This window comes from Eublepharis macularius, chromosome 10, assembly GCF_028583425.1.
Source record: "Eublepharis macularius isolate TG4126 chromosome 10, MPM_Emac_v1.0, whole genome shotgun sequence".
NCBI lineage: Eukaryota > Metazoa > Chordata > Lepidosauria > Squamata > Eublepharidae > Eublepharis > Eublepharis macularius.
Window position 1 is genome coordinate 95,660,929 of NC_072799.1, and position 26,298 is coordinate 95,687,226.

Sequence of the window (26,298 nt, forward strand, 5' to 3'; positions counted from 1 at the left end):
CTTGGGCCCAAAGGGAATGGACCCAAAGAGGTCAGATCCAAACAGCTTGGATCTGAAGGACTCTACTTGCCCTTCAGAGCCACCTCGGTCTCTGCATAGAAAGGCAATATGCAAGACCAGACATACTGAACCGGTCTTGGAGGACCGTATGCCCTCTCTTCATTCAGGGTCTTGGAGGACCGTATGCCCGCTCTTCATTCAGGGTCGCCATCATACCATTCCTCGGCTGAGGAGGACGAACTCCAAGAGGGATTTCTGTCCAATGAACCTTGGCACTTTGAATCTGACAGCACTATTCTTTGAGATGGGAGTGGCCCCGTCCAAGACCATCTAAGTACTGCCTAGACCTAGGAGAGTCCTACCGCACACATTAGATAGCCACAGGATTTGAGGCTTTCGAGGAATGTAGGGATTCCAGATCTCCCTATGGAATAACTGACTCTGCTATGTCCTATCAGCTATTGGACAGGAGTAGGGAACAGAGCCCCAATCCAGTGTCTGACCCCTCTCCTGAGGAGATCGTTATCGGATCCAGCCAGGTTTCTTCTAATGAGGACTACCACTTTTATACTGAGCAACTCCTACGGATGGCTCGCTCATTGGAGATCGAAGTGGCTGTGATAGATCCCAAACCTGATAAAATCCTGCAGCACATTTACTCAGGGAACCCTTCCCTGTTATTGAAGGGTTCATTGACATCAGCACCATTTGTGAGAGACCCACTTCTGCTCAACCAACCTCTAAAAGGTCTGAGGGCCTTTATAAGACTAGAGAAGATATTTGCGCCTTTTTGTTCCAACATCCTCCTCCATCTTCACTTGTGACGAAGGAGATGCAGATGCGCCAGTGACAGGGCTCCTTCCATACCCCATCTGACGAGAGCCGAAAGCTCGATGCATTGGGAAAGAAATTGTATTCCTCTGCAGCTCTCTATATGAAGATTGCAAATTACACCACAATCATGGGAGCGTATCAGATCTTCCTATGGAGCCATCTGACTTTCTTTGACAGACTTCCCTAGGACCAAAAGGTCTTAGCTAAAGTAATTCAAGAGGAAGAGCTAAAGCTTTCAAAACAACAGATCAATGCAGGGCGCAATACGGCTGATACCTCTGTGAGTGCTTCGGCTTCTTCAGTAGTTCTTCAACACCATGCCTGGCTCCGTACCACTGCCTTGCCTCTGGAAACAAGAAGCAAAATTGAGGACCTCCCTTTTGAAGGGGCTACACTGTTCTCCTCTAAGATAGGTGATTATCTCTCACAAAAGAGAAAGGATCACTTAACAGCGCGTTCTTACTGAGTGCTGTCTAAACACCCTCCAAATCAACAGTACCCTTACCATCAACAATATCCACAACACAAGCCTTACTGGGGAAGATCTTTCAGATATCAACCATATCCTCAATATGCTTATTGACAGTAGCAGTCCCAGCAGGGACAATTCCAGAGGAGACGGTCTAACAATCACATCCAGCAAGGTCAGCAGCCTCCCTCCAACAAGGAGGTGACCGGACAGAAACAGTTCTGACTAGGGTTGTGACAGCCAATTGTTTTAGGGACAGATTGTCTCGATTTCTCCCCACATGGAAGGAAATAACTTCTGACAAATGGGTTTTGCAAATCATTCAGTTTGGTTATAAAATTGAGTTTGAATGTTACCCACTCAAGAGTCTCCCTAATTTTGCGTCACATCCCTCTTCTGAGGGCTTGCAGCAGAGATAGGAGAGCTAATTAATAGCCAAGGGGGTGATACAACAGGTCCCCTCCGGGGAGCCGCAGTGGGGTTTCTATTCAAACATTTTCTTAGTAGAAAAGAAGGACAGGGATATTAGACCCATTCTGGATCTCAGGCAACTTAACAAACACATATGTAAGAAAAAGTTTAAAATGGTGACACTGAATATGGTGTCACAGTTACTACCACAGGACTCTTGGTTTGTGGTGTTAAATTTGAAGGACGCCTATTTTCACATCTCAATACATCCTTCACATAGGCAATACTTGCGTTTCAGATGCAATGACAACTTATACCAATACCAGGTCTTACCCTTCGGCCTTTCTGTGCCCCCTGGGGTCTTTACTAAATGTATGGCTGTAGTAGTTGCCTATCTGAGAAAGCAGGGTTGTTTTCTGTATCCTTAGCTAGATGATTGGCTCCTAACCGCATCATCTGGTGACACCCTACAGGAGTACATAGAGTTAGTAGTTGATACCTCCAACAAGTTGGGCTTGATTGTAAACGTCAGGAAATCATCCCTAACACCATCTAGAAGGATCCAGTTTATTGGGGCAGTTTTAGATAGAACTGTAAATAGAGGATTCCTTCTGATAGAGCTAGATGTATTGGCTGCATGGTAAAGCGCTTTCAATGTTGCGGGTTCCAATCCACCTTGAATATCCAAACCTTACTGGGGTTGATGGCTGCTACCACCTTTGTTGCCCCCTTGGCAAGATTACATATGCATAATCTTCAGTTATGGTTTTTATCTGTACGTAACTTTGAAACTCAAAGACTTGAGTAGGAGATACTCAATCCCCAAGAAGGTGATCAGTTCCCTGTCATGGTGGACAGAGGACCAGAATTTGCTTAAGGGTGTAGAGTTTGGAACTACACAAATTGATGTGTCTATAGTTACTGATGCCTCCACATCCAGGTAGGGAGCACACTGTGGGTCTCTGAATTCGCATGGGAGTCAACTACACATTAACGTGCTGGAGTTACATGCCATTCGTTATGCCCTTACAGCCTTTTCAGATACTATCCGGCAAAAAAAAGTCCAGATCTTGAGAGACAATTGTGTAGTCATGTTCTATTTGAACAAACAAGGGGGCACCACATCCAGGATGCTGTATGAAGAATTCATGATGATATGGGAGTGGGGCATTGCGAGAGGCATCTCCCTGCAGGCCGTACGTGTTCCATGTGCCGTGAATGTGATGATGTACATGCTGAGCAGATTAAGATCAAAAAACCATGAACGGTTGCTAAGAGACACTTATCTGGAGCCTGTGTTTGAGGACTAGGGCTATCTGGAAGTGGGCCTTTTCGCAAGAGAGGGGAATCAGAAGGCGTTAAGTTTTTGTTCCAGAGGAGGAATAGGGGACAACTCTCTGGGAGATGCCTTCCAAATTATCTGAAAGGGACATCTTTTTTATGCAAAATCAAAAAGAGTCCAGTAGCACCTTTAAGACTAACCAATTTTATTTTAGCATAAGCTTTCGAGAATCAAGTTCTCTTCGTCAGATGCCTTTCCCTTGATTGCTCGGGTGGTCAGCAAGATCCAGGTAGACAGGCCACTTATTATATTAATAACACTCTTTTGGCTCAGGCAACCCTGTTTCCAACACATGTTATACCTGTTCCAAGGTCAATGTCATAGTTTTAGGTTTGAGCTAGGGGTGTGCGCTTTGGGTTTCTGGTTTGGGGGGAAAAATGAACCGGGCCCGATTCGTAAGATTTGGTATTTCTGAATCAGGGCCAGTATGACAGCTCTGATTTGGAAATACTGAATCAAAGGTTCCCAAAGCAATTTGGATTGCTTCAGGAAGCTTTAGGGCCTTTTTAAAGGGTGCCCGCCCTCCCACCACTACCCCACTTACCTGGGGCATCCTTCTGGTGGCGGCGCAGGCAGTGCAGGTGCGGGCGTTCACTGACGCCCTGCCAGCCACTGCAGAGGCCGAAGAGGTGGTGCAGGTGGTGTGGGCGCCGGTGTTTGCTGCCAGCCGCCACAGAGGCTGAAGTGGTGGCACGGGCAGTACGGGCGGCAGCATTTTGCTGCCGCTCCGCTGGCCGCCTCAGAGGCCGAAGCAGCGGCGCAGGCACCGGTGTTTGCTGCTGCCTTGCTGGCTGCCACAGAGGCCAAAGCGGCAGCGCGGGCAGCATTGGCACCGGCTGCAGCCTTCCCTGCCGCCCTGCTCGCCACAGCGGTGGCAGCAGAATTCCTGCTCCGGCCTTTGGAAGGTAAGGGGGTGGGGGAAGGGGGGCTTAGCGGGGAGGTGGGAATCTCACTTCGGTATGCTCTGAATCATTTTGAAGTGAATCATTTCGAAGCATACCGACGAGATTTCCGACAAGGGTTTGGGGTCATTCCAGATTGTTTTCCTGCTTTGGGTAAACCCAAAGCGGGAAAACTGAATATTTCCACGCTGCACACCCCTAGTTGGAGCCAAATCTGCTGACACACGATGGGGTATGTTTTCTTGATCTACCCAGACTGAGGTTGACGGCGTGGCACATAAGGGGACAGGAACCATTTCCACTAGGGTAGTGGAAGTTGTGCTTAACGCCAGAAGAGTAAACACTAGGAAATCTTATGAGTTTAAGTGGGACAGGTTTGTTCAGTGGGTTTCGCAGAAAGAGCTAGACCCCTTTACTTGCCGGATTTCAGACATTTTAGAGGATGAGGTCCTTTCCAATTCTTCCATTAAGGTTTATCTCGCTGCTATTTCGGCTTTTCACCCCAGAATGGATAGGAGAATAGTTTTTTCCCCCACAACATTTCAAAATCGTTTCTTAAGGATCTCCAGAATTTGTTTCCCCCAGTCAAGGAAGTAGTGCCTCAGTGGTCACTTCTGACTGGTGCTAGCACAATTGATGCGACCCCCTTTTGAACCTTTAGCTACTTGTGACCTTGGCGTTCTGTCTCAGAAAGTCGCCTTTTTAGTGGCCATAGCAGAAGGGTAAGCAACCTAGCGGCCTTGCACTCGGATCCCCCTTCTGTGTAAAATTCACAGTGGTACGGTAGTCTTGAGACCTGACCTTAAGTTCAGACCTAAGGTCTTGAGTCAATTTCATTTGGCTAAGAACATCCTACCTGTTTTTCCCCAAACCCAGTTTCAGAATCTGAACGTGCACCTTACTCCTTAGATGTATAGAGGGCAATTTACATTGTAAATTTAGGAAGGACAAGCATTTCTTTATCTGTTATGCTGGACCTAAAAAGGGAGACAGAGCTACTGCTCAGTCTATTTCATGTTGGATCACTTCCACCCCTTCCACCCCTGGAGGTATGGGCTCACTCCACGAGGGCCCAGGCATCTTCCACCGTGTTCCTGAAGGGTGTTCCACTGCGTGACATCTGCAGCACAGTAACGTGGTCTTCGCTGGACACGTTTGTGAGGTACTACGCTCTGGATGTGTTGGAGAGGAGAGAATCAGCAGTGGGACCCGCTGTGCTCTGTTCTGTTTCAATGAAGATCAGTCCCACCTCCAGGTAAGAAGCTTGTGAGACTCCCATGTGGGACTGCACAGAAGACGGGCAATGAAAACAGAGTTGCACTTACCGTAACTGCTGTTCATTGACGTTTTCTGTGCAGGCACGCGTACCCTCCGTCCTACCCTGCTGTGTTCTTCATTACTTACCTGTGTGGAACCGGTGACTCAGGAGTACTGGAGGGTTGGGGGTGCCACCTCCCAGTGCCATTTCCGCAGGAAGTCTTGCTCATGCGCACTGGGAAGCGAGCGCCTCCTAGCGGACTTAGCTAGAAAGATCTATTGATTGGCAGGCCTGTGCATGCGCAATCCCATGTGTGCCTGCGCTGAAGACATCAATGACAAGCAGTTATGGTAAGTGCAATTCTGTTTTCCTGGGGGCCTGCTAACACACAAGAACACAAGCTCTTGGGGTTGTAGTAGAATGGAGGAAGAGGAGAGTGTCTTCGTTTAGCTAAGCTTCTCTTGTGCTGCTGAGGATCTAAGCCAAAATAGTTGGATACTTGTTAGGGAATTTGGGGGTAGCCCCCTTCATCCAATTAAAACTCATTGATCTGGATTGCTCAAAGCTTGTGAGAAAATCTTTTTTACGCCCTATGTTTTTCATTTCTGTTCCTGTAATTATTATTTTAACATTGTAACATAGAGGCCATGAGGAAAAGCAAAGTGAGTTGCTTTTCCACTATACACTGAAGGTCAAGCATTGTTTACATCCGCAGTTATTCAGTCCCAGTCTTGGGGCATCCTCTCCCAGTTATGTTGTGAAATTAATGGTGCCATCTAAGAGAGTTTTTATTATTGTATTCCTTTCAAATGCTAGCTATGACCTGTCAATCTACCATGCTCTGAAGATCATGTACCTTGACTCGATTTCTGTAAGAACTGTTTGTTTACACAACTGTGTGAGATCTTATGAGTTGTACACAATTTTTTCTGTTACCTGAATGATATAAAATACAGGTGGTGATGCTTTCCTAGATGCATCCGTTACTTAATTTACTATATCAGGTTTATTGAAAAATAAACCTTTATGTCTGTGATCACCAAGTTTGAAACCTGATTTATTACTCAGACAAGGAGAGAAGGGGGATCTCAAACTGGCAAATAGAGGTAATAAACTTTCCCTCCTACCTTTGAATCCTTTTCCACAGAAGAGTTCTTTTCCTAATAGAACTTGCTATTCTAGCAGTCTCCGTCATGTGTAAAGTTTAGAATGCTAATTCATGCACGTTAGAGGAACGTATTTCACTGTGATTTCTCTTTTTTCTTTTAATATGTGAAGAACCCTAATCCCTATTTTGCATCAGAAAGCAAAGAGAGGAACACCTCATCAAGCAAAACAAGCTGTTCACTGTATACATGCCATATTTTCAAATAAAGAAGTGCAGCTTGCCCAGATCTTTGAGGTAGGCATGTGTTTTCTATAAACCATGGAAGAATGGGGTCATAATGACTAGGCCAAAGGCCACCCTTAAGGTCTTCATAAGTATTTAACATTGCCTTGTTTGCGGCGCACACTACAATAGAGGAACATTTTAAAGTTCTAACCAGCAGATTCGTCACTTAAAGCTTTACTTAGTTGATAGGTAGACTTAAAGTTAAAGGCATATTTTCTTTAATCTGTAAACTGTTTTGGTTGTTACTGTAATAAGGAATGAAATTCATACTAATGAATGGTAGCTGTAGTGTATTAAATTGGAAGTGCTCTTCCACTTACTGTCTCATAAGGATATATCAAGATAGGTAGCCGTGTTAGTCTGTCTGTAGCAGTAGAAAAGAGCAGGAGTCCAGCAGTACCTGTAAAACTAACAAAATTTGTGATAGGGGTAGGAGCTTTCGTGAGCCATGGCTCCCTTTTTATCTGAAGAAGTGAGCCGTGACATGAATGCTCCTACCCTACCACAAATTTTGTTAGTCTTATAGGTGCTGCTGGACTCTTGAACTTTTCTACTGTCTCATAAAGAAGGCATCTATCTTGAGATTTTGATAACATGTAAGTTAAATCAGTCATTTGAGAGACAGGTGGCTGTCTAGAAATACTTCAGTCGCTTGAAAGTCCAAATTTCACTGAGTGATGTTTTCTCCCTTCGTACCGTGCTTCTCCACCGTTATTTGGGGGGTCGTTTAAGAAATGGACCACAGGCTCTTTCTGACACCTGGTGACAGCAGAGTTGAAGATGGGGCATCACCACTTTCTAACCCATTTAGGGCTGGTTTCAAAAAAAATTTCCCAAGGCCATTCTGGTAAGGGCTTACTTTTTTAAGGCCATTCTGAAATAACTGGTAAGCCCATTCATTTTTTGCTTGCTTCTCTACTTCAATCTTTACTCATGATTTCAAAATCATTCTGATGTTAAGGGAAAAAAGATAAAACTAGGAAATCATTATGCCAGAACCGGTGCTCAGTCTCGGCAGTTCATCCTGTTCCAGGTTTTTAACTGGAAGGAACTGTTCGTGAATTTGATCCATTTGTTTGCCAAGCAAAGCAAGCCCTTCAGTTTAATTTGCCTGTGTGCTGTTTTGGCATAGTCCATCTGCTTTTGCTTTCAATATAATAACTGGAACACTGAGATGTCAACATTTAATTAGGTATGAACATTTGGGACATAGTTCTCTGCATTTGTGTTCAAACCTGAACTCGGCCTCACTTGGTTTTCAAAGCTGACAGGAAAGATTGTAAAATATACTGTAATTTGATCACTCTGAGCCTTGAGAGATCACAGAGGAGCTTAATTTATACATTTACAGTATCATTTTCTGAGTGTTTGCTTGAGGAATAGAAGACCATAGTGAAAGGCATTCGATATTTATGCTGTAGTTGTCTGATTTGATGCCTCTGGCTTATGTGCCTGAGCTCTGCCCTGTTTGCAGAAGGTAGAGAGGAGATGCAAAATGGATTGTCACGTAGTATCTGGAGCAAGGTTTCTCAAAACATTTTTCTTTACTAGTTGCATTGCACTTTTTATTCCACCCTGCCTCCAAACAGCTAGAATGGGTTGTGCAAATGAGGTTGGGTCCAAAGTTTCTTTCCGTTCAATTCACATACTCCCTAGTTTATGATAATTAAGTGTCATCAAGTTGCAACTGACTCATGGCGACTCTCATGGGGTTTTCAAGGCAAGTGAGGAGGAGCAGGGGTGATTTGCCGTTGCCTTCCTCTGAATAGTAAGTAACCCGTATCTTCCTTGCTGGCGTTCCATCCAAGTAATAACCATGGTCAGCTCTGCTTCTCTTCTGAGCTCAGGTAAATCTGAGCTATTCAGTCTGCTCATGTTCTCCCTGCTTGGCCTAAAAGTTGTCAGAACTTTTTGGAGCAGCATTAGAGGCATGAGGGCTGGTGGTGGGCAGGCAGAGAAAGCTTGCAAATGCACACCTCTGTGAGTGTGTATGGAAATCCTTTGGATCCAGCCTCCTGCCACAGTAGCAGACCCGTCACAGGCAGAAAGTCTTTTTCATATAATTAAAAAGAAATTATTCCTATCCTTACATTAGATTGAAAGAAAATGCATAGCATCAAATTGACAAATAAAACATCTCAACTATATATTTAAGCATCATAATCTCTCAGTCACAACCAACTAAAAATAAATTGCAGGACTTCTATAAGATGCTATGATTTTGTGGAATATTGAATGTGAATAGAGAGTGGGGCGTTCCGAAGATCAGTTAGGGGCTAGGAAAGAGTTGCTGACCTAAGTATAAAGCATTCAAACTGTTTAATTTTCAGTCCAAATTAGTATGTTGTATTCAGTCTCAAAGAAATGAGGAAGATAAGCCTATATTGTGTTTGGGATCTTGAAGCTGATATTTTGTAAACAAATTACTTTATTTAAAATTATACCCGTGTTAATGCATAGTAGAATTACATTTTTTTTCTCCTAGCCTCTGAGTAGAAGTTTGAATGCTGATGTTCCTGAGCAACTTATAACTCCACTAGTTTCTTTGGGTCACATCTCCATGTTAGCACCAGACCAGTTCGCATCACCAATGAAATCTGTAGTTGCAAATTTCATCGTAAAAGATCTCCTGATGAATGACAGGGTAAGGTTGAGTTGTAATAAAAGCTGAAATAACATGGTGAGAATGAAAAAAATTATATAAAAGTCTGATACGATTAGGAGCTTGTGGGAAGGCAAACTAAATTAAAAATCTCTTCTAAATCAAGACATTTAATGCATTTCCCACTTGGGTCAGCTTTCAGTCTTACATAAATATCTGCAGTCTACAGGTGAGAAAAATGGAAAATTGTGGTCCCCGGATGAAGAGGTTTCTCCAGAGGTTCTAGCAAAGGTAGGTTAACCTTTGTCTTTTATGTATAACACACAGAGATTTCCCATATACTTTTCACTATCAAGATGAGCATTCTGGTTTTGATCTCTTTTAGCATTGCAGTCTTCAAAGAAGTTCAGTTTCAGTAAAGGAATTCAGCAGCTAGATTCAGTTAACCAAAAAGTCTTGGAGGTCCTTGATGTATAGTTTGTAGGTTGAAAATTTCCCTGTTATGAGCAGCCACAATTTGTTGTGACTTCAGTATTGCTAGTTTTATTAAATTGTGGTTTGCTTCTTGTCTGCAAACCAGGATTCTAAACCAGTATTAAACTGTAGTTTGCAGTTTGTTAAGGAGTCTGTTTTGAAGATCTTAAACAGTTGTAGTTAGTTCTAAACCAGATATGGTGTGAGCGGGAGAACACATGCAGCTCAAGAACTGCCGGACTTGTTCTCATGATGGGTGAATGCAGCCATTGTTTCCAAATAGAAAAAATAGTTTGCTTTCTGTCTTTTGACTGGTCAGATTGAAATTAAATGCTGTTAAAAGATTTCTGTGGAATGAGTTTTCTCCTGAATTGCCTGTATCAGCTCTGTTTAACTAACTCATGTGCTGTTTTCTAAGAAAGAGTGCTGAATTAAAAAAGAAATGCATTGTTGCCCTAAACTTCAAATAGCTGTTCCTATGGCTAGATTCAGAAAACTTCATTTAAAAATGGAATTCTTCCAGACCTTTTAATTCATGATTTTTCATTAGAGGATTTTTCATTCTCTAGTCGGCCTCCCCGCCGGCCGACTAGAGGAAAACATGCCCCCCGACCCACCCAGCCTGTTAAATACTTTGGAGGTGGTTGGGTGGTGGTTATTGGAGAAGTCTGCTGCTGTGTGTTTTAAATATTTATGTGGTTTTATTGGTTTTAAAGTTATTTGTATTTTAAATTACTATACCGATTGTAATCCGCCCTGAGCCTGCTGATGTGGGTAGGGTGGAATATAAATTGAATTAAACAATAAATAATAGTTTTTTAATTAATGAATGAGCATTCTGATAGATAAACAATCATTAGTGAATTGAAATATGAGAATGTGTAATGCATCTGGCTTCTCCTGTTCTGAATGCGATTAGGAATTACTATTCTCTTCAGCTGGTTGAAAAACTCTCAAAATATAAGTAATTAATCTAATTTGATACTATTAATAACATCATAATGACATACTCATTGGTTAATAGGTACAAGCAATTAAACTTCTGGTACGCTGGCTGTTGGGTATGAAAAATAATCAGTCAAAATCTGCAAATTCAACACTCCGGTTATTATCAGCTATGTTAGTCAGTGAGGGAGACTTGACAGAACAGAAGAGAATCAGGTATGGCTCATTCTTTTTTTTTTTAAAGTAATTTAATTATATAAACAATGATACAAACCAAAGGGAACCATAAAACCATGAGTTACAGAGAGGAAAAAATCATAAAATCAAACCATGGAAAGCAGTAAAAGAAACTGCACTTCACAATCTGTTGCAAACGGCTCATTCAAAGTTGTCATTGGTTTGTTCTAGAACTTTTCTGGTCTTTATTTTTTTACAGATTACAATCAGATGTGTTATAAAAGCTTTAAACATCTAAAATGACAAATCTTGGAGAAGAGAGAAGCAATTATAAATGTTGATCTGCAGATAATTTCCAAAGTTGTATGAAAGATTCTTAAATAGCAAATGTCAGTTTGTTACCCATCCTTCAGTTGTCCACAATTTGTCAGACCTTTTAAATCCATTCCTAATTGAAAGGTTCTGGCAACACACCGGCTAGTAGCTGTAATCACTTTTGCAGCTGTTAAAGATCTCAGCAACCATAGAATACCACTGTTTAGAGGTAATTTTTATGCAAGCTGTAGCAGCGCTGCTTGTTCATAGTCTGTTTTCTGTGCAGTCCCATATGGGGACTGTACGTGCGCAGGCATGCCACACGGCAAGGTTTCTACAGCTTTAAAGTCCACTGAGGGACACTTGATTCCCCAGAGCGCATGCTCGGGTGTTTCCCACCGAAAGCAGCTTGTGCCTCTGGGAGACAGCACTCCTTACCCTCAGTTCTTCTTTCGCCACCGGTTGAAGAGGTTCATCTACAGCACTCCACAGTCTTCTCATTCTGAGAAGGCCTCATTGGTTGCCTTGGAGGCTTTGAATTTTGCTAACCGTAAGTATGGCTGGTAAAGCCCTCTTCAAACGCTGCACTTTATGCGCCCCCAAGATGGTTCACATAGATGGTCATCCCGTCTGCCTTACTTGCCTCGAGGAATGGCATAATGTGGCGACTTGCAAACATTGCCAGAATTTTTCCCCCAAGACACGGGCAGAGAGAGCCATGAGGCTCAAAGACCTGTTATGATCAAAGATCAAAAGAGTTTATTGTCTATAGCCGTAGGCCGTCACAATTCACCAAACATTGACTAATAAACAATTAAGTCCCTTATCACAGTTTATATAAGTTACTAAAATTAATTAAAACAATACAGTATGCCAAACTATCCCAGGGATCACGAAGCAGCCTCAAAAGACCTGTTATGGGAGTGGGCCTTACCAGCTTCCACCAGTCCAGGCACTAAAGCGGTGAAATTTTCTGCTATTGCTGAGTTATCTGAGTGCCCGACATCAACTTTGTCCCCAAACCCAACTGACCGCGGTCAACACAGCTCAGCTGCGACGGGTGCCTTAGTGTCGACAGCTACAAGCCCTTTGGATCCAGTCCCTCTGATTTGGATCCAACATCAACATATGACTCCAGAGACTAGGTAGGTAGGCAAGGTTTATTGCATTAGGCCAAAGGCCGTTACAAACAGTAAAACAGTAACAAAAATATGAGCAACGATGCAGGTAAAATATACAGTACAGACTTGATAAAACACTATAGGAATTACACTATAGCCTGTGGACAGCCCTGTGCTGTCACGACCTTCTCTCGGATTTTCCCTGCTGCAAGGGCAAAAAGAGCAGCCCTGTACGAGGTCTCTGGGTCCATATCTGCTAATGCAGCAACGATATTTTCGTTACCTCGTCTGAAACCTAAACTAGCTAGGATTGGACTTAAAAATTTCTTTCTGGAGGATGTGTAGAGTGGGCAGTGTAGCAAATAGTGACACAAGTCTTCTGGCTCTGAGCCACCACACGGGCAAAGGCGCTGAGCAGCTGGAATCTTGGAATAACAGCCTTCGAGCATGGCTGTTTTCATGGACTGAAAGCGGATTGAGGTGAAGGCTACACGTAGTTTGCTGACTCTAAGGACTAGAGTTTAATTGAGGCACCTTGAACACAACTCCAGCCAGCTTCAACATCACCCAATTTTTCAGAATCTGTTCAACCTCAAACAACTTTTCATCACCCGCAGTCAAAGGAAACATTTGATGCCGACTGCCCCCAGAATTGATGTTCCTGCTTTGTAGTCGTCAGAACAGAAGGGACATGGAACCGAGTGGGAAGTGCTCCCTCCTCCAGAGGTCATTGAACCCCCTAGGAAGAAGACAAAAAACAAGACATGTCACTCCCTCAAAGGGAAGAGTGCAATCTTGGTCAAGGAACCTGAAGTGCAAGTTATTGAAAGGCCCTAGACACCCTCAGTTCATATGAGGTTCATTCATTGGAGGAAGAGGGTGAAGTCACTGAAATGCCCATACAACTAGCTCCTTGGTCTAGAACTCAAGCAGACCAACAACTTTGTCTGTCAATCCTGGTTCCAACATGAAGGACCATCTCATTAGGACATAGATGTGGGTGAGCCATATAGAATGGAATCAGTGGCTTCCACTTTTGAAGGATTCTCACAGAGGTACCCTTACCAGATGCCTCAGTCATCTATGGCATTCCATTTTTCTGAACCCAAACAGGAACACTGTTCACCTGACAGAAGTGCTAGTGGACCATTGGAACCTTCCCTGGGTGAGGCGGTCTCTCCCACTGGCAATTTCCGTTTCTATAGGAACATATGTTGCGCATGGCCAAATCTCTAGACAGTGAGGTCTCAACAAACCCAAAGATAAAAATCTTGCAACATTTATACTTGGGAAACCCTGCAAATATTGCCTTTCCCATAATAGAGGGATTTGTGGAAATATCTCTCTGGGAGAAACTTACCTCTGTATCTTCCACATCCAGCAAAGCAGAAAGCTTATATTAAACCAGGGAAGGAAGGAGGAAATGCAAGCTAAACAGAGACAAGGGTCTTATTGTACCTCCGCAGACAAGGAAGGCAAAAAGCTAGACACCTTGGGCAGGAAGATATACACATCCACAGCCCTGAATATCAAGATTGCAAATTATACTGCAATCATGGGAGCATACCAGATTTTTCTATGGCATCAGATGGCTACATATATAGATCGTCTACCTGAGGATAAGAAGGTATTGGTGAAGGTCATTCAAGAGGAAGCATTGAAGTTATCAAAACAACAAATCAGCTATCCACTATCGTGCTTTGCGGACATGCTTGGCTTCAATCGACTTCACTACCCATGCGGAATAGAGTCCTTCAAGGGGCAAACACTCTCCTCTGATAAAACAGATAGATAAAAATCTGTCTCAGAAATGCAAGGACAAGCAAACAGCATGCTCTTACAGGGCCCTACCCCCTAAACAACAGTCCAGCCAAAGACCTCCCTATTGACAGCAATAATCTTACGGGGCTACCAGCCTTACCAATATCCTCAGTCCTGTCAGAATCCTTCCTATCAGGGCCAATACCAAAGGAGATGTTTGATCCCCAAGTTGAGGCAGGGACATAACACTCCTTCTGGGAAGGGCATGTCCCAATAGACCAAACGGTTTTGACTAGCTCCAGACCAGATGGTAGTATTTGGCCTCTACAAGTACTTGTCCGCCTGGCAAGTAATCACCACAGATTCATGGGTTCTTGAGATTATCTAGCTGGGTTATAATGTTGAGGTTAAATGTTTCCTGTCTCTGAGTCTTCCTGGTTTTTCTAATCAGGATTACTCTGAGGGACTACAGACTGAATTGTCAGTCTTATTGCAGAAAGGGGCCATACAACAGGTACCCCCCCCTCTGAATCTTGATGGGATTTTTACTCCAGGATGTTCCCGGAGAAAGATGGTGGTGTTAGACCCTTATTAGACCTAAGAGTAAAAATAAAGCTTGCACTGAATTCTTTAACAATATTATCCTTTGTTATACCATCCCAGATAATTTGCTTCGACCTTCGAGGATTAATTCCAAATTGTGGGAACTGGTGTATAACGGGGACACCTTAATAAATAATTTGCTAGTTGCCCAATTGAAATTTACTCCATGGTATAAATGATATGAAAAGATCAGTTTAGAGCTTCGTACTTGGTAAACATAATGACATACGAACTCAGAACGGCGTTTGCATCATTGCTCTTTCAAACTATGCCAACAGAGCTACTTACCAGATGATAGTCAAAAATATCTTTGGAACAACACATTTGTTTATATAGAAGCTCAGTGGAAAATCTTTTCCACTATGTCCTAGTTTGTCCTTTATACGTGGATCCCAGAAATAAATTTCTGGTCAAGATATTAGAGAGTCTACATTCCCTTTCTGACTCTGACAAATTAGAGTTCATGCTGTCAGATGTAGATCCTTTTGTTTCTAACAGGCTGTCATCGTGGTCTACCTCAGGATCAGAGGGCGCTCGATATTGTCATGTCTGCATACCATTCATCCATGCCATTCATATGTTCTCTGTTCCCTGTATTGATTTGATCATACTGTGTAACTATATGCTCTCTTATTCTCATGTACTGTGACCGTTATTTTCATGCCATCTCAAGCTTGCCTAAAAATGAAAGTACTAATGTTGAGACTGTTATCTCTGAAGCCTGCTACTGACCTTGTACTAAAATGTAACTCTTCGCAAGAGACAGAGGGAGTCGAATTCCTTATAATCTTCTGGCTTTCTCTGGCCAGACAAAGCTATTGTGATTCTCATGGGAATTGGGTTTTTTGTGCCTAGTTGCTAACCTCAGGAGTGGGGGAATCCTCCTCGTTATATCAAAGTGCATGTGCTTATATTCTCATTCCTGCCAACCTATTCATCTTTAGATGTACCTGTGAACTTAATGGATCTCTATAATAAAACCTTTTCATCCAAGACCCTGGAGTACTTGCTGTGAGGTGTTTGGGGATCTATCTGCCATGGATTGCCATCCCTAGAACTGACATTTTGACAGGAATCCCTCTTTTTCCCTCTGTACCTGACATCCATGTAGTTTGGCTACCAGCATCATGTCGATGGAGTTGAACCCGAGGACCACGGAGCCAGAGGGCTCTGCTAATCGCCCAGACATTCGACTGGGACCAGGTGCAAATCCTAGAGGACATTCTAAAATGCTGATGCCAGCACCTCAACCAAGGCTGGACTATCTAATGGATGTAAATATAGCAGAGATGCATGGACTTGGAGCTTCAGGGACCCTCCCAAGATACCAGGAGCTGGGAGCCATCCCTAAGGCTGGAGTGGTATATTGCTACTGGAACCAACCACCCACCCAGGAATGGGCCCCTCGCCGATCCCTATCTGCTGATGAGAAAATACAGCAGAAAAGAGGGACACTACTGCCGTGGTTCCATCGCAATGGAGGGGTACCTCAGTGAGGAGGAAATTGAGCAGCCTATGCTGGGGCCCATAGATCCCCCCCCCAAAAGCGCAGGAGATGGGCACAACAGGGGGTGTACCGATAGACCCCATGTGGACTAGGACTAGCGAGTATCGAGTCGTGTGCGAGCTACTGGAGGATATACAAATGCGGGGGCCCCAAGGATTACAACCTGGTACTGAACAAGGGATCAGACCTGGGGAAGTGGTAAATCCCTGGGACTTGTTCGAGTTAGGTGCTGCGGCCGGGCTAACAAACCCATCAGGGGGCCAAACGCTGCAACTGCCCGCACCAGAAGGGACCACGGATCTGGGAAATGCTCCTCCATGGAGTTGCCCTGTGGTGGATGTGTTGAACGTCCACAATTCTACTGAATTACGGTCCCTTGAAATCCAAATGGAATGACTGAGGCGCGAAATGAGGCAAGCGGCACAAGGGGTGCCAGAAATGATGAGCCTCCCTGCAGGACCCCCTAAACTCACAAACTAGCAACCAGTGGAATGACCACAGCTACTGCCCCTGCCTCAAGCACCTCCACAGGGACTAGATGCAGCTCCCCCCATCACTACAGCAATGTGAAGTGCAATGGGATTGACTCCCTTCGACCGGGGATGACCAACCCTACCCCCCTGGGCATAAACCTCCTGTCAGTGCATCAGGGAGGGAAAGTCGCTACAGGCGCGAAGAAACTTCGTGCCGGTTACTAGGACCCTGCAGCCACCTGGGGAAGGGATGACAGCCAGGGGAACTGTGCCAAGAACTGCGCCGCTCACAACAGAAACACAAACTACTGGGATTAGTGTGCTCACAGGAGCTTTGCAACATGTAACTTTTTCCCTGCTGACGACCCAGCAGGCAGTAACAGTTCATCCGGGAAGTGGACAATATGTAATTACAACCCCGCTCATAGTAACAAGCGCAAGGGCACTGGTCACTCACACTGGGAATGGATTGCCAAGGAGCTCTCAGTACCAGGGAGCCCCCACCCTTTACCCCCCACACTCGACAGCGAGAGTGGCTTATGTCCCGACAGGAACATGGCCACAAACTGGCCACCCCTACTCGGGAGGTCATACAGTATACCCCCCTCAAATAACGTTGGGGGTCCAAGCACTGCAGCCTCAACCCGGCCCCTTTTATTCCACCACAAAATGCTCCAGTTGGCCATGGGAACTATGCCGCATACCATATGGCTCATGGGGTACCAAGAGACCAAGGGCAGCAGGGCCTCTCAATGGTCCCCATCCCAAGACAAGGGGGAGGTCAAAGAGTTGAGGCTCCAGCAGTGGGGTGCCACAAGTGTGGTTCAAATTAGAGGGCCAATTTGATGGGAACCCAGGAGACTTAGGATTCTTCATTGTACAAGCCATGGAATTTTTCCAGGACTGGGACCACTTGTTTCCAAACGAACATAGTAGGGTAAGCCACTTAAGATCCCGATTAGGCCCCCCCCCCGCAGCTGAATGGTATGTAACCATCTATAAAATAGGAGCGCCCGAATTATATGATTTACATGCCTTTGTGTACACTTTAAGAGCCCAATTTGAAGATCCTCTGGATGAGGAGAGGGCCAGAACAATAAAGCAAGGACAGCGACCCGTCCGTGAATACACAGCCGAGTTCAGGTGCTATGCGGCCACAGTACGGGACTATCATGAAGGGATTAAAATTGAATTTTTCCGTAATGGATTAAATGCGGATCTGCTAGCCAAAGTGTTGGTGCAAGACGACTCTGGAACGTTGCTGGGATGGATCCAGTTGGCATGTGAAGTCAAAAATCAGGAGCAAGTAGTGAAACTTGTGCAATTGCAGCAACAGACTGGAGCCCGTAAACCGCCCTTGGTACCCAGAGGGAGAGGACTGATAGGGCCCAGACACCCTGCACCCGAATCAGAAAGAGCCTTACATTGGAGACAAGGCTTGTGCATGCAGTGCGGAGGCGCTGGACATTTTGCATCCCAATGCCCCAGGAGAAAAGAACCTGTGGGGAGAGGCCAACCCCCTAGGAGAGCGGTGGCTCACCTAAAACTTCAAGCAGGAAAGCACCGCCAAAAAGCGCAGGCGCCCCGAAACTGCCTTGGAAGTTACCAAACCGCCTGGGGAGGAGACAGAAAACCTGCTTGAGCAGCTGTCGGGAAACGAGGAAGGCCTGCCGTGAAAAGAGCCTGCTGGCAGTTCCCCCAAATAACACTGCCAAGAAAGGTGAGAAAGAGGCTCTACTGTTTCTACCAGTGACTTTAGTTAACCCTAAAAAAGGGACCCACGGACGAGTGCAGGCATTAATTGACTCTGGTTGCACTCGGGACTTAATAAACCCAGCACTGGTCACAGGATAGGGGCTTAATGTAATTGAACTAAATAAGTCTATAGTATTTGAGCAAATGGATGGATCTAACATGAAAGACCCTGCCGTCTATCAAACTGAACCAGTCCTCATGGGCATGGAGACCCACTGGGAATCCAGAATCTTTATTGTTAGCGCTGTAGTTAACTACCTGCTTGTGTTAGGGAGCCAATGGCTGTGGGACCACGACCCCCATATTAAATGGAGAACAGGCAAGCTACTTTTTGATGGGGGAAGAATTGTACAGGTCATGTTTGGGCCCAAGAATGGGGCCAGATTGCTCCCTCACCCTTAGAGATTGTATTACTTACCGGAGAGGAGCTGAACCAAATCTCCCCGAGTACCAAGATTTAAAACAAGTATTTGATGAAAAGGAAGCTGATGAGCTCCCCCCACATAGAGCTACAGACTGTGGCATTGAATTAATACTGGGGGGAAACTGCCGAAAGGGAAACTCTACTCTATGAGCCCGTCGGAAAGGAAAGAGTTACGAGAATTCATTGACAAAAACCTGGCTCAAGGATTTATCCTCCCAGCCAGCTCCCCCCATGCCACGCCTGTATTGTTCCGCATTGTACAGGTATTACATGAGTACCTGCAAGCTTGCAGCTTTATTTATGCAGCACGTCGTCCGGCTGCACTCGTTTCTAATAAAGTCATATCGGACCTCGGAATACAATTCGTTACCAACTTCTGGCGGGAGCTCCTCCAATTAACGGGAATTGAGCAAGGACTTAGCTCCGCCCATCACCCAGAGACTGATGTACAAACAGAAAAAACTAACCAGGTGTTAGAACAGTTCTTAAGATGTTACATTAATTATCAGCAAGATAATTGGAGTGATTTTTTGGGTTTTGCTGCTCCACAGGTGCATCTCCCTTCAAAATAGCACAGGGCTAGGAAGGAACAGCGATGGCTTTTGCTCAAACCCCACAATCTCAACGACCAGGAGATCTGGGAGAATGGTGGTCTGCTCTAACATCCCAATGGGAACTTATTCAAAAAACTCTTACCAAAACAAGAGGATTATAAAAAATTTGCTGACAGAAAACTCTCTAACCCTTGGAATCTTCAACCAGGAGACTTTGAATACATCTCCACCAAAAACCTCAGGGTGGAGCGGCCTAGCAAGTTGGGGTGGAAATTTTGGGGGCCATTTCCTATGAAAAGACGTATCAATGAGGTGACTGTAGAGGTGGAATTACCCAAGAACTTATGTCAAGCCCACCCAGTCTTTCACTTCAGTCTTCTAAAAAAGGCTCCCCCTCCTGACAAATGGCATCCTGAACGGGGAGCCCCTCATCCCATCCTGGTGGGTGGCCAAGTTCATCATGAAATAGAAAGCATTCTAGACTCTAAGCTCAAGCACAATCAGCTGTACTACCTGGTAAAGTGGAAATACTTTGACCCCAGTTACCAGGGGTGGATTAAACATTCTAGACTACAAAGGAGACGTCTACAACTCTGGTTTTTGTCAGCTCATCCAATGAATGCTCAGCCACTAGATAAAAAGTACACCATATCCGGAGCTATAATCAGGTCACTTACCTGGTGGACAGTAGACACTCACTTACTTGCAGGTATGGAATTTGATTCCAGTAGAGGGGAACCATCAGGTCTTGACAGATAAGTCCCCAAGCACTTCACCTCAGACACTCAGGTGTAAAAGTTAAAGTTGCTTTATTAAAGAGATGCATCAGTATCAAGTTACTCAGACAGGGTCATTGGCAGAAGTGATGAAAGGTGGGTGAGCAGTGTTAATTATAGGGGAATGTTCCCGCCCCTGGGAATAGGAGACGGTTAAGGTTTGGGCACGAAGGGGAACAGGGAGAAATGAGTTCATAACAGCTCTCAGGGAGGACTGGCTCCAGCCGGCACTCCAAGGCCACGTTCTCAAGTCAGCTGGGAAAACCAAAGCAAAACACCTGCAAGATAAGCAGTTAACAGCCAAGTAGAAATTAAGATCTCTTTACACATTCTCAGAGGAACAGAGCATTATGCATAGACACAATCATGGCAGATATACTGGGGTGTATCTGACAGGAACTAATGATAACCACTGATACATCAGCATCAGGCTGGGGGGCACATTGTGGGCAATTTTAACCAGATGGCAGCTGGCTGGAGGAAGAGAGGAATTTACATATTAACCAGGGTTGATGGGGCCAGAATAGGGTCTTGATTTAAGAGTTATCCATTACGCACTGACCTCCTTTTCAGATATTGTGAAAGAAAGAAACGTTCCAATCCTGACAGCCAATTGCACGGCAGTATTCTGTGTGAGCAAGCAAGGAGGCTCTACCTCCAGAACACTGTGCCTGGAAGCCATCCTTACCTCGGAATGAGCCATCAAGCATGGCACGGCCCTTTTAGCTGTACACATCCCGGGTGCCACCAATCTCATGGCAAACAGACTGAGCAGACCGGGCTCATCCAACCACAAGAGGTTGGAATCTTGTATAAGACCTGTGTTTCAAAGATGGGGATTCCCAGAGGTTAACCTATTTGCCACAAGGGAGAATCGAAAAGCCCTCTTGTTTTGCTTTGGGGGGAATAGAGCAGACGTCTCTAGGAGACACATTCCAGATACATTGGGTGGGACATTGGTTCTACACGTTCTCCCTGATTCCACTCACTGCACGCATGACCAACAAGGTCCAGACAGACAGGTCGAATGTCATAGCGGTGACCCTATTCCGGCCCCGTCAATCCTGGTTCCACTGTCTAATGCACCTGTCCAAGGGTTCACTGTATCACTTAGTGTGGGTGCCAGGCCTCCTCAATTTCCACGGCATCCTACATCATGATTTACCCAGACTGAAACGAACTATGGTTAATTCAGCCATAGGCAGACTCTCAGAAGGATTAGCTGAGGCCATACATAATGCAAGGAAAGATAATACCAGAAAATCAGAGGCATATAAGTGGGAAGGGTTTTCAGAGCCAGGGCCAGCCTGATTGCCGTTTATCCCAGGTACTAGAACCCCCCCCCCTTGGCTCTGAAACGGGAGGCCCCCTCGAACGCCTCAGTTAAGGTTTACTCGGCAGCTCTCTCTGCTTTCCGCCCCCCTATAGCCTTCTCCCACCACACAGCCAAGCTTTTTCTTAAGGATTTTCAAAATATGTCCCCATCAGTACCTTAGGATTGTGCCCCAATTGGTGACAACAATTGGAGCTAGCAAAACTCATGCCGAAACCCTTTGAACCACTAGTCACATGCCATCTGAGATTCCCAACCATGAAGGTGGCATTTCTAATAGCAATTACGTTGGCCAGAAGAATGAGTGAACTGGCAGCGCTGCAATCCGTCCCTCCCTTCCTTAAAGTATATAAAGGGAAAGTAGTTCTTAGGACAGGTTAGGAGTTTCGTCCAAAAATAGTAACCAAATTCCACCTGTAACGAGATTGTTCTCCCTGTTTTCTTCCTGTCACCTACATCACATGCTGAAAGGACATTACATACTCTAGATGTCCACTAAGTGATCTTATTCTACTTAGATTGCACGGCACTATTTAGGAAAGACACACAACTGTTAGTGTGTTTTGCAGTTCCTAACAAAGGGGGAACAGACACTTCTCAGACTATTGTATGATGGGTGGTACAAGTTATTAAGGTGTGTTATGAAGCAGCGAACTTACCTTGTCCTTTAGAGGTACATGTGCATTCCACCAGATCATAAGCTTCATTAACGGTGTTGCTGAATGGAGTTCCACTGCAAGATTTCCGTAAAGCAGTGACATAGTCATCATCAGATAAATTCGTCAGGCATTGTGCCCTAAATGTGCTGGACAGAAAAGAAGCAACAGGGGGACATGCCGTTCTTCAGTCGTTGTTCCAATTAAGAGCGCATCCACCTCCTGTGGCAAGTGGCTTTTTAGTCTCCCATGTGGGACTGCACAGAAGATGGACAATGAAAAGGGAGTTGCACTTATCTGTAACGGTTGTTTATTGATGTCTTTGGTGCAGGCACACCCTCCCTCCCTCCTACCCTGCTGATGCTTTTCACTTCCTACCTGGACACGTCGGCAGCTTAGGAGAAACTGAGGGTAAGGGGCGCCGTCTCCCAGAGGCACAAACTGCTTTCGGCGGGAAACAACTGCGCAGGCCCTCCGGAGAGACGAGCAGCCCCTGGTGGACTTTAAAGCTGTAGAAACCTTGCTGTTCAGCAGACCTGTATTCTGTTTTTAACAAGTGTGTGAGAGTTGTTCCACCGACAGTTGCAGTGGCAGCTTCAAGCGTACCAAATTTCATGGCTTATCATTGTTTTGGGCGAAGGTTTAGGGTGGTAGTTAGTTTTTTGAGAGGTATGTGATGCTATGGCCTTGGCATAAAGATGAGCCCTGATCCCTGGATAGCTGCTCCCTTCGGGGACCCCGATGTTTGGTCCTGTGCCTCTGCCATGATCAAGATTCGACCGTAGCCTTGTTCAGGTCTAATGGGGAAGCCAGAGCTGTTGATGAGCATCTGAAGTGCTAGGGATTTTTTAAGAAAAGTCTTGGTCACCAGTTTGTTACCCACTTAAGTAGAAGCTGTGGTACTGCAGCGACGCGTGTTGGAGCTTTTGCACTATTCATACATCTCTAAACACAGCTATGACTTCCGAGATAGAATAATTTGTTTTTTTTGTATGCAGCAAATCTGATATGTCCCGTCTACGATTGGCTGCAGGCAGTGCCATAATGAAGCTTGCGCAGGAGCCCTGTTACCATGAAATTATAACTCCAGAGCAGTTCCAGCTCTGTGCCCTGGTCATTAATGTAAGTAACTACCCTTGAGGAGGGGTTGCGAGGGACAATTCATTAAAGCAGTTTAATCTGTATTAAAGCAAATATTTCTTTTCTTTATTTATTATGATGCATTATTTGTCCTGTGCCTTTCCTTGAACATCACAAATGTTTCAGTGTATGTTAAATCTTTAAAATACGTATGAAAGTTTCTGTGTTGATGATAAATTTTAATTGCTCGGTTACATTTTATTTTTCTCTTTTACATCTTATAGGATGAATGTTACCAGGTGAGGCAGATATTTGCTCAGAAGCTACATAAAGCCCTGGTGAAGTTACTCCTCCCACTGGAGTACATGGCAATATTTGCATTGTGTGCCAAAGACCCTGTAAAGGAAAGGAGAGCACATGCGAGACAGTGCTTGCTAAAAAATATAAGTATACGGCGAGAGTACGTTAAACAGAACCCTATGGCCAGCGGTTAGTAAACTTTCCTACCAGTTCTCTCTCATGACATTTTTACTTCAGATACTGTTACGGGCACTCTCTCTTTCTATGTGCGATTGTTTGTTTTCAGAAACAATTCCTGATTCTCTCAAGTGTAACAAATTCATTTTGCAGTGTGTTTCTTAAAATAGGTGATACCTTTATTGCCAGCTTGTACAGTAGCAAAACAGTGAAGTTTGTGGGTCAGTTGGCCTGTACTGCCAAACCATAGTTTAGGGTTACAGGAGAAGAGCCTCCCCTCTCCCACTCTCAGAGGTGGTTAGTTCCTACTTGACAAAAATCATAATTTTCTGTTATATCCATTGTGGTGTCGTGGTTAGAGTATTGATCTAGGATCTGAGAGTCCTAAGTTTGAAGCTCCACTTTGCTATGGAAACTTGCTGGATGACCTTGAGCCAATCACATACTCTTCACCTAACCTACCTCATAGAGTGCTTGAGATGATAAAATGCAGAGGAATAGAATGATGTAAGGTGCTTTCGGTCCTTATTGGTGAGAAAGGCCGAGTACAAAAAGTAAAATAAAATAAAAAATATCTAAACTAGCAAGCTATGGCTTGTGCTGCCCTCCAAACTTGAATTGAACATGCCAGTCCATGACATGACACTAGCTTGCAACCCCAAGTTAGGCATGCAAACCATAGTCTGTTAGTCCTGCAGTATGGAATGGTAAACTGATTTGCACTAAACATGCAGTAACTAATCAACTCGGAGTTCATGAGAAGGAGGGGAAATGGTGTATAGCACAAGTCTCCTTCCCGTCTGAGTCAGCCTTCTGTTGCTCTGTATGCACTGTGCATGTACATTGGTTGCTTATGCAGCTTTCATTCCTTGTTGTTCCAGAAAAGCTTTTATCTCTGCTGCCTGAATATGTGGTACCATATATGATTCACTTGCTGGCTCATGATCCAGACTTCACAAAACCTCAAGATGTTGATCAGCTTCGTGATATCAAAGAGTATGTGTTGTTCTATATTAGTCTTATGAAAAATGGTAAATAGAGATGAGTGCATTTAAGGGTAATCTGCTTGGAAATCTGGTGTATTGATTCTGAAGAAAAATGAGTCCCCAGTTACTTCATCCATTTGTTTGTTTGTTTGTTTGTTATATTAGGAATGTCTCTGAAATCAACAGCAGCATTTATCTGGTGTCTTCCTACTTGTCCCTAGTATAGCAAAATTTGAGTCTAGTAGCAAAAACCAACAAGATTATCATGGTATAGGCTTTCAAGAGTCAACCCCCCCCCCTTTGTCAGATACTGATAATGAAAGAAGCTTTGACTGCGGGTGTGCAGTCTGGGTTCACAAATTGACAAAAATAGCTAAATTTATACCAGTCTGGCATGATCCGGCTAGAATCATAGAACAACTCTGAATCGGATCTGCACAGCTGGACTCTGCTGAGATTTGACTGCAATAGGCAACAGCTGCAGCAGCGAGCGAGAGGGTAGCAGCAGGAATGGAGCCAAGCCAAGTGCCGCGGGACAAGGCAGGCAGGGCAGGGGAGGAGGCAGCACGCAGAGTGGATTCCCATCCCACTCATCCCTCCACCCTCACTTGAGCGCCAAAAAAGCCCTTCAAGCAGCTGCCCGCCTTTTAGAGTCTGTCTTGACAGTCCTCCCCTCCTTGCTTCTGTAAAGGGATTCCCCTTAGGGCTTCTCTGGCTTGACCCTGATTCCCTCTGATTCTGTTGAGCTTTATTGGTTCAGCTTGCATTGGAAGTGGGACTTGCATTTGGGAGAGACTAGCTTTCGTCAAGGGGTTGCCTAAACTAAAGGTTTAGAAAACCTTGGAAATGTTCCCCCCCCGCCCCCATAGGAAACCATGGAGAGTGGCTGGGGGCACTTTGTTCAGGGCCCCATAAAATTATCCCCTGGCGTCCAATCTTCCTGAATCTTCGGGGGTCTTTAGGGGACAGTCCGGAATAGTTTCCCTGCAAATTTGGCAGAGTTTGCTTGAAAAATATCCCTCCAGCCCTCTGGATGTTTTCTCCCATAGGGAATAATGGCTGGATAAATCTGTGGTTCTTTAATCCAGATCCAAGAATCTGGCCCGATTTCAGAGATACTGTTTGGTATCCCTAAAATCTGGATCCAAATCACCTGAATATTTTGGGGGGTGCATACCTCTAGCTTTGACTCTCGAAAGCTTATACCCTGAAAATCTTGTTGGTCTTTAAGATGCTACTGAACTCTAATCTTGCTGTTCTATTGCAGACCAACATGGCTACCCACTTGTTCATTGTATGTGTTTATTTTGCTTTATGCATCACTGAGCAACACAGAAGAGCCTACAAATGATTCTCCAGTAGTCGTTTATCAAAGCAGCTTACAGGACCCGACCTGCCTCCCTTCAGCAGTAGAGCTGTAGCTGCTGTTTTTGGGGCACTCTCTGGGTGGGGCTTAACTTCTGAAAAATTGTGCACTAACAGGAGCGAGCACTTGCAGGAGTCCCTCTACTGTTTTTTTCCTGATATTTAGGCTTTGGAGTTATGACTAAATGTAGGATCTTTTACTTTCACACCAACCTCTGCTAATTTGAGATAATTCTACTCCACACAAATTTGTCCCTTACTAAACATTTAGGCCATATTTTCTCCCAGTCCAACGCCTTCTTTTG

General features: G+C 44.7%; 1 protein-coding gene across 3 annotated transcripts in view; it reads left to right on the plus strand.

The window, feature by feature from the left end:
• Positions 1 to 26,298, plus strand: part of PDS5A (PDS5 cohesin associated factor A) — a 120,991-nt gene that overhangs the window by 74,128 nt on the left and 20,565 nt on the right. For all 3 annotated transcript variants that reach the window (XM_054989704.1, XM_054989707.1, XM_054989706.1), the window contains exons 20-26: positions 6,495 to 6,618; positions 9,095 to 9,253; positions 9,434 to 9,502; positions 10,710 to 10,846; positions 23,084 to 23,207; positions 23,450 to 23,654; positions 24,524 to 24,638. In XM_054989704.1, coding sequence (XP_054845679.1) covers positions 6,495 to 6,618; positions 9,095 to 9,253; positions 9,434 to 9,502; positions 10,710 to 10,846; positions 23,084 to 23,207; positions 23,450 to 23,654; positions 24,524 to 24,638 — 933 coding nt within the window. The remainder of the gene's footprint in view (positions 1 to 6,494; positions 6,619 to 9,094; positions 9,254 to 9,433; positions 9,503 to 10,709; positions 10,847 to 23,083; positions 23,208 to 23,449; positions 23,655 to 24,523; positions 24,639 to 26,298) is intronic.